This window comes from Molossus molossus, unplaced genomic scaffold (genome assembly GCF_014108415.1).
Source record: "Molossus molossus isolate mMolMol1 unplaced genomic scaffold, mMolMol1.p scaffold_m16_p_17, whole genome shotgun sequence".
NCBI lineage: Eukaryota > Metazoa > Chordata > Mammalia > Chiroptera > Molossidae > Molossus > Molossus molossus.
This window is the reverse complement of record NW_023425352.1, coordinates 53,271,375-53,288,022: the sequence shown is the minus strand read 5'-3', so window position 1 is coordinate 53,288,022 and position 16,648 is coordinate 53,271,375. Positions and strand designations below refer to the sequence as shown.

The following is a 16,648-nucleotide window of genomic DNA, read 5'->3' as shown; positions in this document are numbered from 1 at the left end:
AAAATGATAATAAAAATTAAAATGTTCCATGAGAGATTGCTAAGGTAGTGTGGTATGGGAGACATGGAGCTGGAAGACTTGGATTTAAATCCTACTTCAGAGGTTTCCATGGACATTAGACAAATTGTTTAACCTATTGGCTTCATGCATTGAGCAGCTTGTCCTAGATGTGCATTATAAGGGTTATGTAGCTTCAAAGAGTCCATAACAGAAAAGAAGAAATAGGATTGTTAGTACTGTACTTGTCTGTTTTCTTAGTCATTAGTCTTTGTGCAGGAAATCTTACATGAATAGCATTGCCCCAAGTTGGTAGAAAGCAATTCTGATCAACCAGATGTTTTCCTCCTTGTCTTGGTCATCAGAAAGCTGAAAGGAACTCTGAACCAGGCTGTGGACTGCAACCATGGGCAGGCTGGGCTCTGAGAGAAAGTGTCAGCTTCTCTGAATTCAGTCCAGCCTGTCCCTACAGCAGGTGTCCCCTTGACTGTGAGGGAAAGGCTTGTAATTGATAGGAAGTGACAGAGGACAATACTTATACATCACTCAATACCAGCTCAGATCTGTTGGAAATTACAGTTTCAGAAAATTGATTGCAAATGTTTAGGTGGATGTTTTAGTGCTGATGCCGGAAGTATATTTGCATTAGGAAATACTCCTTTCTTTTGACCAGACTTATTTTTAAAGTTTGGTTCAGACATTGACTTGACCTTAGAAAAATAACCTATCATGATAGGCTAATTCATGTTTTATTATGAATTTATATTTAACAGCCATAAATTGGGTGTTGGAGACATCTCCATTGAAGGAATAGAATATTTTATCTTTGGCAGGAGTTAATTTAGGACCTGAAGACCTTTCAAAACAGCTCTGAAGTGAAAGGACAAATTTTGTCAGATGAAGAAAATCTGGGGTGCAAAATTACTTCTGGCCTAAAATTTCCAGCCTGCTTTAGCAAAGAGATGAGATTGATTGTCCTCTCATGTTGCTTAAATAATTTGTGAACATAGTAATTAAGTAAAATGAGAGCGAATGAAGGACCTTTGCTCCTCTAGTTATCATTCCATCCCTCTAGGACCATTCCCCATTAGAATCACCATCTTTTCTAATTGCTTCTTTATTTCTCTTTGGATTTGTTAGCATGAAAATTTAAGTTTTCATTTGGCTCATGTTAACAGTGTTTTGTGTGAGGTTCTGTACAAAATATTGAACCAGACCTAAAAGATTGAAGGTTCTAGTGGTGTATTAAATAAATATCTGTATAAACACTTACAGATATGTGTTTCTAACAGCCTTGTTGGATCTCTTTTGCCCTTGAAAATATAGGACACAGAGAAAGAGAAATTGATGACCCACTCAGAGTCTAGAGTGAAATCCAACACTTCCTATTCCAGATCTTGTCCTTTCCATTGCAAAGTTCTATTTCTCCTAACTATACACTTCCTCTAAAGCAATGCTTCTTGACCTTGGCTGCCCAGTAGGATCACTTGGGGAATTTTTAATAAATGTGAGCCCTGGCTGGTTTTTGTTCAGTGGTTAGAGCGTCGGCCCATGGACCAAAGAGTCACAGGTTTGATTCCGGTCAAAGTCACGTATCTCAGTTGCGGTTCAGTCCCTGGTCCTGGTCAGGGTCGAGCGGGAGGCAACCAATCAATGTGTCTTCCTCATATCGATGTTTCTCTTTCTTCTCTCTCTCTCCCTCCCACTCTATCTAAAAAGTATCCTCAGGTGAGGATTTTTAAAAAGAAAAAGAGCCCGGCCCTGGCTGGTTTGGCTCAGCCATTAGAGCGTTGGCCTGCGGTCCAGAGAGACGCAGGTTTGGTTCCCACTAAGGGCATGTACCTCCGTTGCAGTTTGTCCCCGGCCCTGATTGGTCATGCAGGTGGCAGCCACTCAATGTATCACTTTCACGTCAATGTTTCTCTCTCTCTCTCTCACTCTCTCTCTCTTCTTTCCTCTCTCTCTCCCACTCTATCTGAACAAAAAATGGAAAAATGTCCTCGAGTGAGGTTAAAAAAAAAAGAAAGAAAGAAAAAGAGCCCGATCCATGTGGCTCAATGGTTGAGTGTCGACCCATGCACCAAGAGGTCGCCGATTCAATTCCAGGTCAGGGCACATGCCCAGGTTGTGGGCCCAATCCCCAGTGTGGGGCATGCAGGAAGCGACCAATGGATGTTCTCTCTCTTCAATATTTCTATCTCTCTCTCCCTCTCCCTTCCTCTCTCTCTAAACTCAAAAAAGAAAAAAAAATTTTTTTAAAGAAAAAGAAATGTGAGCCTGCTGATGTGGCTCAGTGGGTTGGGTGTCAACTCATGCACCAGAGGGTTGCTGGTTCAATTCCCAGTCAGGGCACATGCCTGGGTTGCAGGCTCAATCCCTGGTTGGAGGAGTGCTAAAAGCAGCCAATCTATATATATATTCCGCTCTCACATTGATGTTTCTCTTTCTCTCTCTCTCTCTCTCCCTTTCCCCCTCCCTCCCCCCTTCCTCCTCTCTAAAAATCAATAAAAATATTGCCCTGTACAGTTTTGCTCAACAGTTAGAGCATCAGCCCACAGACCAAAGAGTCTAGAGTTTGATTTCCGGTCAAGGGCAGCTACCTGGGTTGCAGGTTCAATCCCTGGCCCTGGTTGGGGTTGTGCAGGAGGCAACCAACCAAAGTGTCTCTCTCACATCAATCTCTCTCTCTCTCTCTCTCTCTCTCTCTTTCTCTCTCTCTCCTTTCCCCCCTGTCCTTCTCTCCCTTTCTTCCACTCTTAAAAATCAATGGGAAAATATCCTCTGGTGAAGATTTACAAAAAAGAAAAAGAAAGGTGGTTGTTGGGGGCCCTCTTCAAATTAATTAAATCAGAAGCTCATGAAAAGCAAGAACCTACAACCAAGATTACTCTATCCTGCAAAGCTGTCATTTAGAATCGATGGCCATATAAAGAGTTTCCCAGACAAGAAAAAGCTAAAGGAGTTCATCACCACCAAACCATTATTATATGAAATGTTGAACGGTCTTCTTGAAGAAAAAGATAAAAAATATGAACACACAAAATGGCAATGAATACCTATCAATCGACAATTGAATCTACAAACAAAATGAACAGGCAGAACAGAAACATTCTCATAGATACAGAGAATATTTTGTTGGTTGCCAGATGGGGGGAGGTTGGGGGAATGGGTGAAAAAGGTGAAGGGATTAAGAAGCACAAATTGGTTGTTAGACTGACAGATCTCAAAGGGAAGGGGGTTGGGGGTGGGAAGAAATAAACCAAAGAACTTATATGCATAACCAATGGACACAGACAATAGTGTGGGAAAAGGCAGGAAGGGGGCCGGAGTGGGGAGGAGGGGGTCAATAGGGAGAAAAAGGAGGAACATCTGTAATACATTAACAATAAAGATAAGTTAAAAAAAAAAAAAATCAGCTCAGTGGGTAGGTCTAGGCATCAGTGTTGCTTAAAAGGCTTCTCAAGTGATTCTGATGTGAAACTCGACTTGTGAGCCACTGCTCTGGAGGGCCTGTTTCATCAATGTCTCTAGCTGTTCTGTCCCTGAGTAATAGCCAGAAGGACTGGGGGCCTGCCGTTCCTGGGAAAGCTACTGTGTTCATACCGAGTAACCACGATGTTTCTTATTTAACAGTTTTCTTTTTTTTTTAATGGGAGAACGTTTTATTTGGGGTTTATTTTGAAGGTTAATCCCTATCCTCTACTAGATTTTCCCTATTCCCCTGAATATTCTTTTTCCTATGAATTCTTTTAGGCCAAATCTGACTCAGCTCTAAAATTTCCTTATTTTTCTATCCTCACCCAAGGACATTTTTCCATTTTTTGTTCAGATAGAGTGGGAGGGAGAGAGAGGAAGAGGGAGAGAGAGAGAAACATCAACGTGAAAGGGACACATCGAGTGGCTGCCTCCCGCACGGCCCTGACCCAACCAGGGCTGGGGACAAACTGCAACCAAGGTACAAGCCCTTTGCGGGAACCGAACCCAGGTCTCTCTGGACCACAGGCCAACACTCTAACCACTGAGCCAAACCAGCCAGGGCTGCAACTTTATAAATTTAACTCATGGTAGTGGTTTTCTGTGTTCAAGAGTACAGAAGCTGCATACTTTAATAATTTCACAAGTCCACTTAAGGATGAATTGAAAATCACCGTTTAGTTCAATGGCAGACATTGCTATGTGCAAGACACTAAACCAGATGCTGTGAGAAATATAAAAGATGAGCAAAACCATCACCTGTCTCAAGAAATATATAGTCTGTAATAGTCTAGTAAGAAAAACTACATATACAAAGAACTACATAATTTCATATTCAGTATTTGTTGAGCACCACTGTGTGCCAAGCATTCTTCTAAATATTGGGAATACAGTCGGCTGGTGTGGCTCAGTGGTTGAGCGTCGACCCATGCACCAAGAGGTCGCTGGTTCAATTCCCGGTCAAGGCACATGCCCAAGTTGTGGACCAAATCCCCAGTCGGGGGCATGCAGGAGGCAGCCAGTTGATGTTCTCTTTCATCGATGTTTCTCTCTCTCCCTCTCCCATCCTCTCTCTAAAAATCAATAAGGAAGAAAAAAAATTTAATAAATTATGGGAGATACAGTAATGAGGCAAACCAAGTCTCTGCCCTCATAGAACTTAACATTCCTGGTGAAGAGAGACAGACAATAAATAATTATAATACAAGGCAACTCACTCAATTTTGAGTCTCTTGAGAACAGTATCTTGAGATACTAGTGAGTATCTCATAGGCAAATGTTTGTGAAATGCATTGATCAGTGTGTTAAGTACCTCAATAAAGATTTGAGTTCTTTTGGAGGCACCAATGAGAAAGAGAGTAAGAATTCTTGGAGGAGGTACTATTTGAACTTGGCCTTATAGGCAGAGTAGGATTTTGGGAAGCAGAGGTTATAAAGGTTTTTGCTTTTGCTACGTGTGTCCTGTTATAGAACTATCCCCAGTAGTCTTCTGTGTATATTATCATTGCTTATTAATACTGCTGCTAGCCATTAAGCAGGGTTATTATTTATAAACAGTTGTAATAAAGCTATTAAATTATTGATTTCATGCTGTGGACAGTATTCATGAGGGCTCTCCTATTCACTTATTCTTGCAGATGTTTGAGAGTTGAACCACATTGTGGTCATCATGGCTATCAGATTCTAGAAATATTGCTAGCGTAGCCCTTGAAAAACTCAGGTGATAGATTCATTCCAGGCAGATGGATTTGCTATGACCAGTTAAAAGACAAGGCAAGGGAGTCCATCATCCCTTACAGTATTTGCACTCATCCATGGCCTGTCAGCACTAAATATCTGGCTTTAGAGCTGACTCTAGAGGAAGCCACATTTTCCTTACCCATCTTCTTACCTATTACAACTGTTTTATATTTCTTTAACAGCTTTACTGAGGTACAACTTATATACCACAAAATTCACCCATTTTAAGTGTACAATTCAATGATTTTTAGTAAATTTACAGATTTATCCAAATGTCACTGCAACCTAGTTTTAGAACATTCCCATCACCCAAAAAAGATCTCTCATGCCAATTTGTAGTCAATTCCTATTTCCACCCTAGCCACTAACAACCGTAAGTCTTCTTTCTGTCTCTATAGATTTGACTTTTCTGGATAGTTCATTTGAATGCATTCATATAATAATGTAGTCTTTTGTGTCTGGCTTCTTGTATTTATATTTTTTTAGGTTTATCCACATTGTTGTTTATATTAATAGTTTATTACTTTTTATTGCTGAATAGTAGTAAGTAGTATTCCATTGTGTGTATGTGTGTGAGTGTACTGCATTTTGATTTTGTTTTTGTTTTTGTTATTTTATCCTCACCCAAGGACTTTTTTTTTTTCATTTTTTGTTCAGATAGAGTGGGAGGGAGAGAGAGGAAGAGAGAAAGAGAAACATCAACGTGAAAGGTACACATCGAGTGGCTGCCACCCGCACAACCCAACCAGGGCTGAGGACAAACTGCAACCGAGATACATGCCCTTAGCAGGAACCGAACCCAGGTCTCTCTGGACCGCAGGCCAATGCTCTAACGCTGAGCCAAACCAGCCAGGGCTGGTGGTTTTTTTGTTGTTGTTTTTTTATGTTTATTTTTTTTTTCTTTATGGATTTTAGAGAAAGAGGGAGAGAGAGAGAGAGAGAGAGAGAAACATTGATGGGAGAGAACATCAGTTGGCTGCCTCCTGTACAGCCCCCTCCACTGCGGATCGAGCCCACAACTTGGGCATGTGCCCTGACCGGGAATCAAACCGGCAACCTCTTGGTACATGGGTTGGTGCTCAACCACTGAGCCACACCAGCCGGGTGTACTGCACTTTGTTTATCCATTCACCAGTTTATGAACATTTGAATTGTTTCTAATTTAGGGCTATTATAAGTATACTTCTGTGAACATTTGCATACAAGTCTTTATGTGAATCTGTGTTTTTATTTCTCTTAAGGAGATTCCTAAGAGTAGAATGGCTGGGTTGTATGGTACAATTATGTTTTAACTTTTTAAAAAAAATTGTCAAACTGTTGTTCAAAGTAGCTGTACCCTGTTTCATTTCCATAACAGTGTGGGAGAGTTCCATTCTCTCTACATCCTCACAAAAAGTTGTTACTGTCGTGTGTGTGTGTGTTTAAGAGAGAGGGAGAGAGAAAGAGAAATATTGATGTGAACATCGATCAACTGCCTCCTGCATGCCCCCCACCAGGGACTGAGCTCACAGCCTGGGCATATGCCCCGACTAGGAATTGAACTAGTGACCCTCTGGTACATGGGATGATACTCAAACAATTGAGCCATACTAGCCAGAACATTGCTGTCTTTTTTATTACAGTCATCCTAATAGGTGTATGGTGGTGTCTCATTATGTTTATTTTGTGATTCCCTAATGACTGATGGTTCTGAGCATCACTTCATGTACTTATTAGACATTCATATATCTTTTTTGGTAAGATGTCTATTCAGTTCTTTTTTAAATTAGGTTATTATTACCATCTCATTGAGTTGTAAGAGTTCATTACATAATTCTGGATCTAGTTCTTTATGACATATATGATTTTAAAATATTTTCTTGTCTATGATTTGTCTGTTTTCTCAGTGTTTTAAAGCACAGAGAGTTTTATTTTGATGAAGTCTAACATCAATTTTTTTCTTTTATGGATTGTGCTTTTGGTGTCATATCTCAGAAATCTTTTCCTCACCCTAGGTCATAAAGATTTTTTATGTTTTCTTCTGAACATTTTATCCATTTCTTTTACTGTGTGTGTGTGTGATTGATTTTTAGAGAGAGAGAGGAAGGGAGAGAGAGGTAGAAATATCAATGAGATAGAAACACTGACTAGCTGCCTCCTGCACACCCCCTACTGGGGATGGAACTCGAAACCCAGGCATGTGCCCTGACCGGGAATCCAATCAATGACCTTTTGGTGCATGGGATGACCCTCAACCAGCTGAGCCACACTGGCCAGGGTTGTGCCTTTCTATATGGTCATCATATTCCACAAGAAAGGGTTTAAGTTCTTTGATTCTTGGGGAATGAACTATAAAAAGATCATGTGGTGTAATTATACATATAGTACTTTAGCTCTTAGTTTGATTGATAAAATAAGAAAGATACCATTGACCCAGTTTGGAGAATACCAAGAAAGTTCTACAGATTGTCTGTCTTCCATTTCCTTATTGCTGAGTTCTCATCGTGGACTCCTGGGCTCTGTAGTTTGGGGGAATGGGAACTGGAAGAGCAGCAGCACTAAGTGGAAGCTGTCAACAGTCCATTAAGGACCTGATTTTTCATTAAAAGGCATTAATCTCAGTGTCTCTTCAGTGTTATTTGCTTCTTAGAAATTGTATTCATTTTTATCACAGCATGACGTGTGAGAAGTGGGAAATAGGCAAATAGGACAAATCTACCTCCCTGCAAGGGAGTACCCTACAGCCCCTATTTATATAACTGATCTTTCTCCGGCCTTCATGGAAGGTAGAATTTGAGGTCAGCAAACCTTTGACTAGCTTTTGAAAAGAATTTCTTCATTCACAGAATTTCATCAGATTAAAATTAAATGGCAAATTGCTTTATCAGTAGCTTTTAAATTGAGATAATGAACAGCGTCCCAAGTCCTTGAACTCTGCTATATTCTGAAACTTTTACAGTATATATCACTGACTTCGATGATTCTTTAATTGGCTTAAGCTTCAAAAGCATAGCTAGCCTGTGAGTAGATTATTTAAATGGAAGTCCTGACTCTGGTCTTACTTGTTAGGATGTATGACAGACCAAGTGTTTACAGCTCATTTAGAAAATGTCAAAATAGATAGTTGTGACTAATTGCAAGACACAGTTAGAAATATTTTCATTGAAGATATCCAGCCACCACTGTAACAGCATTATGTCATATTTTACATGTGAGGGGAAAGCAATTAGCCAGCTTGCCTTTCTCAGGGTAAAATTCTAGAATGAAGAACAGCCTACTTTTCTGCATTTTATGCAGCCTTTTGTTAGAGGTCCCTGACTAACTCTGCTGTCTCTCTTCTTTCAGGGTCTGACATTTCAGGAAGTGGAGAACTTCTTTACTTTCCTAAAGAATATTAATGATGTAGACACTGCACTGAGCTTTTACCATATGGCTGGGGCATCTCTTGATAAAGGTAATGAAACCCAAAAGTTTTTTCTTGAAGATATAAACATTGAATCTGTCTGTAATCTAAGTGACTATCCCTCCTTAATTCTGATATGTGAGTTTTTCTTGACAGTGTGTTTTGTTTTGTTGACATCACGTGATCCTTGAGTTTCATCTTGAGAGGCCAAGCACAGCAAATATATGTTCTTGTGCTAAAGACTATAGTCAAGGCAGTATAGGGTGCATAAGGGAAGGAGACTTGACTTGGGGTAGTGAACACATAATACAGAGTACAGATGATGTGTTGTGGAATCGTGCACCTGAAACCTGTATAATTTTGCTAACCAGTGTCACCCCAATAAATTTAATAAAAATGGGGTGGGGTAGGGTGGAGTTACATTAAAAAAAAACTATAGGCAAGATATCTTTAAATGATTAGCCTTGGAAATAGGCATCTAAGCTGAGGTGAGGCACAGTGCATGAAACTTCTAAGTTTCTCCATCAGAGCCAGAGTCATTACATATATAATGTGAAGCTCAAATCACTCTGCAGCCCTGGCCGGTTTGGCTCGGCAGTTAGAGCATCAGCCCGCGGACCAGAGAGTTCCGGGTTCGGTACCCGCTAAGGACATGTACATTGGTTGCAGTTTGACCCTGGCCACAGTTGAGGTCGTGCGGGTGGCAGCCAGTCAATGTGTCTCTCTCACATTGATGTTTCTCTCTCTCTTCCTCCCTCTCTCCCTCCCACTCCATCTGAAGATAAATGCAAAAATTTCCTTGGGTGAGGATAAAAAATAAAATCACTCTGCATTTTAATTCATTATTTGGTGAGAAGGAATAGCTTGGTTTATTTCTTATATTAAAGTTTGTTGATTTTGTGTTTTTTTAAATCCTCACCTGAGGATACTTTCCATTTTTATCTTCAGATAGAGTGAGAGGGATGGGGGAGGGAGGGAGAGAGAAAGAGAGAGAGAGAGAGAGAGAGAGAGAGAGAGAGAGAGAGAGAGGCATCCACTGGCCGGGAAACAAAACACAACCAAGGTACATGCCCTTGACTGGAATCGAACCTGTGACTCTTTGATCTGTGGGCTGATGCTCTAACCACTGAGCAAAACTGGCCAGGGCATGTTGGTTTTTTTTAAAGATAAAATTATGGCTCTGAAAATAGCTCCACTGCCTGTTGGCATACGTCATACGAATTCAGTTTGCACAGGCAGTATGAGAGAGCTGAGGAATTGAAAACACAATTTTTCCCCAATATTTTATTATGAAAAACTTCAAACATTTAGAAAAGTTGAAAGAATTTTTCAAAGAATATCGATATATATATGGCTCAATTAACAGTTTGCTATATTTCCCTGATAGTATATCTATGCATATATTTATTCCTCTATCAATCTTTTATTTTTTGATGCAAAGTAAGTTACAGTCCTAAGTGCATTGACTCCTAAATACTTCACCATAAAAATTAACTGAAATTCAATATTTGTTTAAAGTCCCCTCGTGCCCCTTCACAGTTAACTTCTGCCCCACTCACCAAGAGGGAACCTTAATTCTGTGCATTTCTCCACCATAGTTTAATTTTGTTTGTTCCAGAACCTCCTAAAAATTGAATTATACAACGTACACTCTTTGTAAAGTGAGATACCTTGTGTTGTTGCATCTACAGTACTTTGTTTTTTATAAATAGCAATCCATTTTATGAATACTCCACAATTTATCTTCTGTTGGACACATTGGCTGTTTCCAGTTATTGGCTATCTTGAATAAAGCTGCTACAAACATTCCTCTGTTAGTCTTTTTGAGGACATGTATTTTCATTTCTCTTGGCTAAATATCTAAGGAGTGAACTGCTGGGTCCAGGGGAAGGTGAGTATTTCTTTATAAAAAACTGTTGAACTTTTTTTCACAGTGTATCTTTTTACACTCTCACCAACAATGTGCAACAATTGGTTAACAACAAACAGTCTTTTTTAATTTAAGTGATTCTGGAATATATATAAAGGTGTCTCATTGTGTTTTTAATTTGTGTTTTCCTGATGACTTCTGCTATTGGGCAGCTTTCTGTTTTTTTTAATCTTTGTCCAAGGACATTTTTCCATTGATTTTCTAGATAGAGTAGAAGAGAGGGAAGAAGGGAGAAAGTGAGAGAGAGAGAGATCGATGTGAGAGACATCGATATGAAAGAGACACATTGATTGATTGCCTCCCGCACATGCCTCAACCAGGGCAGGGGATGGAACCTGCAACCAAGGTACGTGACCTTCACTAGGAATTGAACCCTTGACCCTTCAGTCCTCAGGCCAATACTCTAATCCCTGAGTCAAAGCAGCCAGAGCTAAGCAGCTTTTTTTTGCTTTTTTTTTTTTTTTATCCTCACCTGAGGACATTTTTCCATTTTTTGTTCAGATAGAGTGGGAAGGAGAGAGAGAGAGAAACATCAATGTGAAAGGGACACATCGACTGGCAACTTCCCGCAGGGCCCCACCAGGGCCGGGAACAAACTGCAACTGGTGTGCACGCCCTTAGCGGAAACCGAACCCGGGTCTCTCTGGACCGCAGGTCGATGCTCTAACCGCTGAGCCAAACCAGCCAGGGCTGAGCAGCTTTTGTGTTAGTATTCATAAGTCTTTTTTGGTGAAGTGTCTGTTCAAATCTTTTGCCCATTTTTATTAGATTGTCTTATTATTGAATTGTGGAAAATCTTGATATATTCTAGATACAAGTCCTAGATCAGATATATATTTTGTGAATTTTTTTCTAGCCTGTGGCTTGCCTGTTTACTTTCTGAATTATCTTTTTTTTTTTTTTTAAGTCCAAATAAGAGCCGTTTCTTAGCCAGCCGGCGTCTGATTCCGAACACCCCTGTGACAGAGTCTTCGGAGTCAGCTGAATTGTGTCTTTTGATTAACAGAAGCTTTTTTTATTTTGATAAAGTATAATTTATCCATTTTATTTTTTGGTTATTACGTTCTGGTCCTAATAGACCTTTATCTACCACCAAATTATGAAGATATTCTCTTATGTTTTTCTCCTAGAAGCATTAGTGTTCTAGCTCTTATATTTTATAGATGATCCATCTCTAATTTCTATATATTGTGTGAAGTAGAAGTCAAGATCTTTTTAACGTGGATATCCAGTTGTACCACCATTTGTTCAAAAGGCCCTTTCTCCATTGGTTTGCTTTGTCACCTTTATCAAAATCAATTGACCTTTTAAGTGTAGATATATTTCATATTTTTCTGTTCTGTTACATTTATCTATATGCTTTTCTCTTTTTTTATAATTTTATTTTTATTCCTCACCCGAGGATATTTTTCTATTTATCATTAGATAGAGTGAGAGGAAGGGAGAGAGAGACAGAGAGAAACATCAATGTGATAGAGCCACATCAACTGGCTGCCCCCCACACAACTGAACCAGGGCCGGGGAACGAACCGCAACCGAGGTACCTGCCCTTGACCGGAATCGAACCCGCGACTCATTGGTCCACAGGCCAATGCTCTAACCGCTGAATCAAACTGGCCAGGGCTCTATATGCCTTTCTTTATGCCTATATTCACTGTCGTGATTACAGTAGCTTTATAGAAAGTCTTGAAGTAGAAGCTATTGTAAATCCTTTCAACTTGATTCTTCTTTTTCAAGATTGCTTTACATATTTTAGGTCCTAGTATCTCCATATAAATATAAAATCATCTTGTTACTTTCAATGTAAAAAAAAGAGGTGGGATTGTGATTACAGTAATATTTAATATGTAAATTAATTTGGAGAGAATTGACATCTTAGTGATAATGAGTCTTCATGAGCATATTGTATCTTTCCATTTTTTTAAGTCTTCTTCGATTTCTCTCAGCAGTAGTTTTTTTTTTTTTTTTTTTTTTTTTTGTTTTTTTTTTTTTTTATCCTCACCCGAGGACATTTTTTCATTTTTTGTACAGATAGAGTGGGAGGGAGAGAGAGGAAGGGAGAGAGAGAGAAACATCGACGTGAAGGGACACATCGAGTGGCTGCCACCCGCACGACCAACCAGGGCCGGGGACAAACTGCAACCGAAGTACGTGCCCTTAGCGGGAACCGAACCCGGGTCTCTGCGGACCGCAGGCCGACGCTCTAACCGCTGAGCCAAACTGGCCAGGGCACAGCAGTAGTTTTTTAAGTATACAGGTCTTGCACATATTTTTTTATATTTATGCCTGAATATTTTATGGTTTTGATGCTATTAGAAATGAAATTTTCATTTCATTTTCCAACTGTTTGCTGCTGCTATTAAAATACAGTTGATGTTTGTATATTGAGCTTGTATTCTGCAGCTTGCTAAATTTAATTATTATTCTAGTTGTTTTGTGGATTCCTTAGGTTTTTCTGTGTAAGAAACCATGTCATCTGCAGAGATGGTTTCACCTCTTCTTTTTTTGATATTTATGCCTTTTTTCTTGCTTTACTGCACTTGCTTCAACTACCAGTAAGATGTTTAATACAAGTAGTGAGAGTGGGCGCATCCTTGGCATCTTCCTGACTTTAAATGTCAAGCATTCAATATTTCACCGTTAAGTTGAATACTAGATTAGACTGTTCGTAGATGCCCATTATCAGATTAAGGAAATTCTTTTCCTAATTTAAAAAGGGTTTTTATCATCAAATGGTGTTGTTTTGTCAAATACTTTATAAAAATATATACATATAGATATATATTCTCCTTTAATTTTCTTAATATGGCCCTGGCTGGTTTGGCTCAGCAGTTAGAGCGTCAGCCGGTGGACCAGAGAAACCCGTGTTCGGTTCCTGCTAAGGGCATGTACCTCGGTTGCAGTTTGACCCCGGCCCCAGTTGGGTTCGTGTGGGTGGCAGCCAGTCTATGTGTCTCTCTCACATCCATGTTTCTTTCTCTCTCTGTCCTTCCCTTTCTTCCTCCTGCTCTATCTGGAGATAAATGCAAAAATGTTCTCAGGTGAGGATTAAAAAAAATTTTTTTTTTCTTAATATGGTAGATTACATTGATTATCAGTTATTGTCTTGAATGAAACCCAACTTTGTAATGCTGTATTAGACTTTTTGTATATTGCTAGATTTGATTTGCTAACATTTCGTTAAACATTGAAGGATTTGGGTCTATAATTTTCTCTTTTGTAATGTCTTAAGGTTTTGTATCAGAGTATTCTATCCTCATAAACTGCACTGGGGAGAATTTTCTAATTGGTTTCCGAAAGATTTTATGTAAGATTGCTGTTCTTTCTTTCTGAATTGTCTGATATGGAATGTTCCGGGAGCGGGTGGGCGAGGGCCGCGGAACGAGGAGAAAGGGAAAGGTGGGCTGCTGGAAGGAAGGCAGGCTGGGCTTTGCTGAAGCTTTGGGCGTGGCGTGCTGGGGGCTGGGGAAGTCTGTTTCGGGCCTGTTTGCATAGCGGGCGTTCCTGAGCCTTTAGCTCCCAGCCTTTCAGGCGCCCAGTGTTTGCAGAAGCTGTGAGGTGCCCACTGGGGTTTTGCAAACAGAGTGCTTTTTCTTTTTCTTTTTTTAAAAGGTATGACTAAATGGAGTCGCCCTCCCTCAAAAACAGCTGCTGGTAGCAGGAACTTTAGGGGTGTGTTTTGCTGGGCTCAAGTTTTCTCAAAATTTTCTCATAGAGAAGAAGCCGCCAAGAAAATTGGTGGGGAGGGAGGGAAGGCACCAGAGTTTATTCCCTAATCAAGAAAGCAGAGGAAAAGGGGGGTTTCAATTGATAAGTTAGAGGCAGTGGCTCATAGGGAAAAGCAAGGTGTGTTACTTTGAGCCTCATCTTGGAGGGGACAGGGTGTCACTGTCTTTACCTCAGAGTTGGAAAAGGTAAATGTGAAGATATGTAAAGTACCTATGGGTAAAGTGTTTTAAATGTTTCACAAAGAAACAACAAAAAATCCTGAAATGAATTGTCACAGTTTCACCAGTGAAACTATATGGACTGGCAGGGTTTTTTGTGGGAAGGTTTTGATAGTTTAATTTCTTTAGTAAATATATAGGTATTCAGAGTTTGTGTTTTTATCTTGCATAAGTTTTGATAAGTTGTATTTTTTTAGGAATTGTATTTTTTTAGGAATTTCATCTAAGTCATTGAATTTATTGACATAAAGTGGTTTATAATCCATTATTATCCTTTTGATGCATGTAGAATCTGTAAAATCTGAAATCCCTTTTACTGCTAATATTGATGAGTTATATCTTCTCTCCTTTTTTCTTATTTTTATTTAGTTTACCTAGGGGTTAAGCAACATTGTTAATGTTAAACTTTTCAAACAACCAACTTTTGATTTTGTTAATTTTCTCTGTTTTTTTATTGCATTTATTACTGCGCATATCTTTGTTATTTCTTTCTACTTATTTTCAGTATACATTACTTTGTTTTTTATAGCTTCTTAAATGAAACTTTACCTACCTTTTCTAAGATAATCTTTTGAAGCTGTAAATCTCCCTCTAAATATTGCTTTATCTACATCCCACATATTTTCATATGTTGTATTTTTGAAACCGGACAAGTGGATCTAGGCCACCTGTCACTAGTAGAGCCAGTTAAGCAGAGACAAGGTTGAATCGTATATGAGCGTTTATTCCAATGTTGTGGGCAGTATGGGAGAGCATGGGTCATCCTGTAAAACGTGTTCTGCCCCACCCCCCCTTACTTGCCAGCTGCTTTTAAAGGGTCGGAAAACAATGACAGGCAAGGGGGAAGAATGTGGTCTGGGGGCAGCAGGGGCCGGTTGCCAGTGAGTCATAGTCATGGGTCCAGGGTCCAGCATTCAGATAGATAACTAGGTTGTTAATCTTTCTATGATGTCTGGTAGTCCCCCTTGTCCTCAGGTTAGGAGAATGGACAGCATTCCTGAGGTGAACTCCTGAGGCACACACCTCCCAGCCAGGTCAGAGTGGGCTTTTCTCTAAAGAACAAAGCAACCACAATTAACATTGCGAAGGATGATAAATAAACATTTCTTATAACTATGGCTAGTACACCACTATGATTAGTTCTCTAGTCTGTTATTCTCTCCTGCCTCTTTCTTTTTCATCATCATCCTGTTTGAGATAGTTTCTTTGATGACCCATGTATTATTTAAAAGTATGTTGTTTAGGACCTGGCAGGGTAGCTCAGCCGGTTAGAGCATATTCCGGATATGCCAAGGCTGTGGTTTGATCCCTGGTCAGGGCACATACAAGAATCAACCAATGAGCCCTGGCCAGTTTGACTCAGTGGTTAGAGAGGCAGCCAGCAAACAGAAAGGTCGAAAGTTTGATTCCTGTCCAGGGTGAGTACCTGGGTTTCAGGTTCTACCCCTGGCCCTGGTCGGTTTCCTGCGGGAGTTAGCCAGTCGATGTGTCTTTCTCACATCGATGTTTCTCTCTTTGTCTCTCTCTCTCCCTCCCTTCCACTCTGTCTAAAAATCAATGGAAAAATATCTTTGGATGAGGATTAACAGAAAAAAAAGAAAGAAAGAAAAGAATCCGCCAATGAATGTATAAATAAGTGGAACAACAAGCCAGTGTTTCTCTCTCTCCCTCTCCTTTCTCTAACATCAATCAATAAATAAAAGTATGTTCATTTCCAAATATTTTGTTTTTCTAGATATATTGTTTTTTATTTCTAATTTAATTCCATTGTAGTCAGAGAATATTCAATAAAATTTCAGTTCTTTAATTGAGACTTGGTTTATGGTCTAGCATATGATCAGTTTTTTTATGAATGTTTCTTATTTTTTGCTGTTTCTTTTAAATTTATTGACTGATTTTAGAGAGTGAGAGGAAGGGTGAGAGAGAGAAACATTGATTTGTTATCCCACTTATTTATGCATTTATTGGTTGATTTTTTTTTTTCATCCTCACCCGAGGACATTTTTACATTTTTTTGTTCAGATAGAGTGGGAGAGGGGGAGAGAGAGAGAAACATCGACATGAAAGGGACACATTGAGTGGTTACCACCCGCACAACCCAACCAGGCCCGGGGACAAACCCCAACCGAGGTACGTGCCCCTAGCGGGAACCGAACCCGGGTTTCTCTGGACCACAAG

General features: G+C 39.7%; 1 protein-coding gene across 4 annotated transcripts in view; it reads left to right on the top strand.

The window, feature by feature from the left end:
• Positions 1–16,648, top strand: part of MICU1 (mitochondrial calcium uptake 1) — a 247,151-nt gene that overhangs the window by 203,343 nt on the left and 27,160 nt on the right. For all 4 annotated transcript variants that reach the window (XM_036264790.1, XM_036264789.1, XM_036264791.1 and 1 more), the window contains one exon: positions 8,536–8,644. In XM_036264790.1, the coding sequence (XP_036120683.1) occupies positions 8,536–8,644 (109 nt within the window). The remainder of the gene's footprint in view (positions 1–8,535; positions 8,645–16,648) is intronic.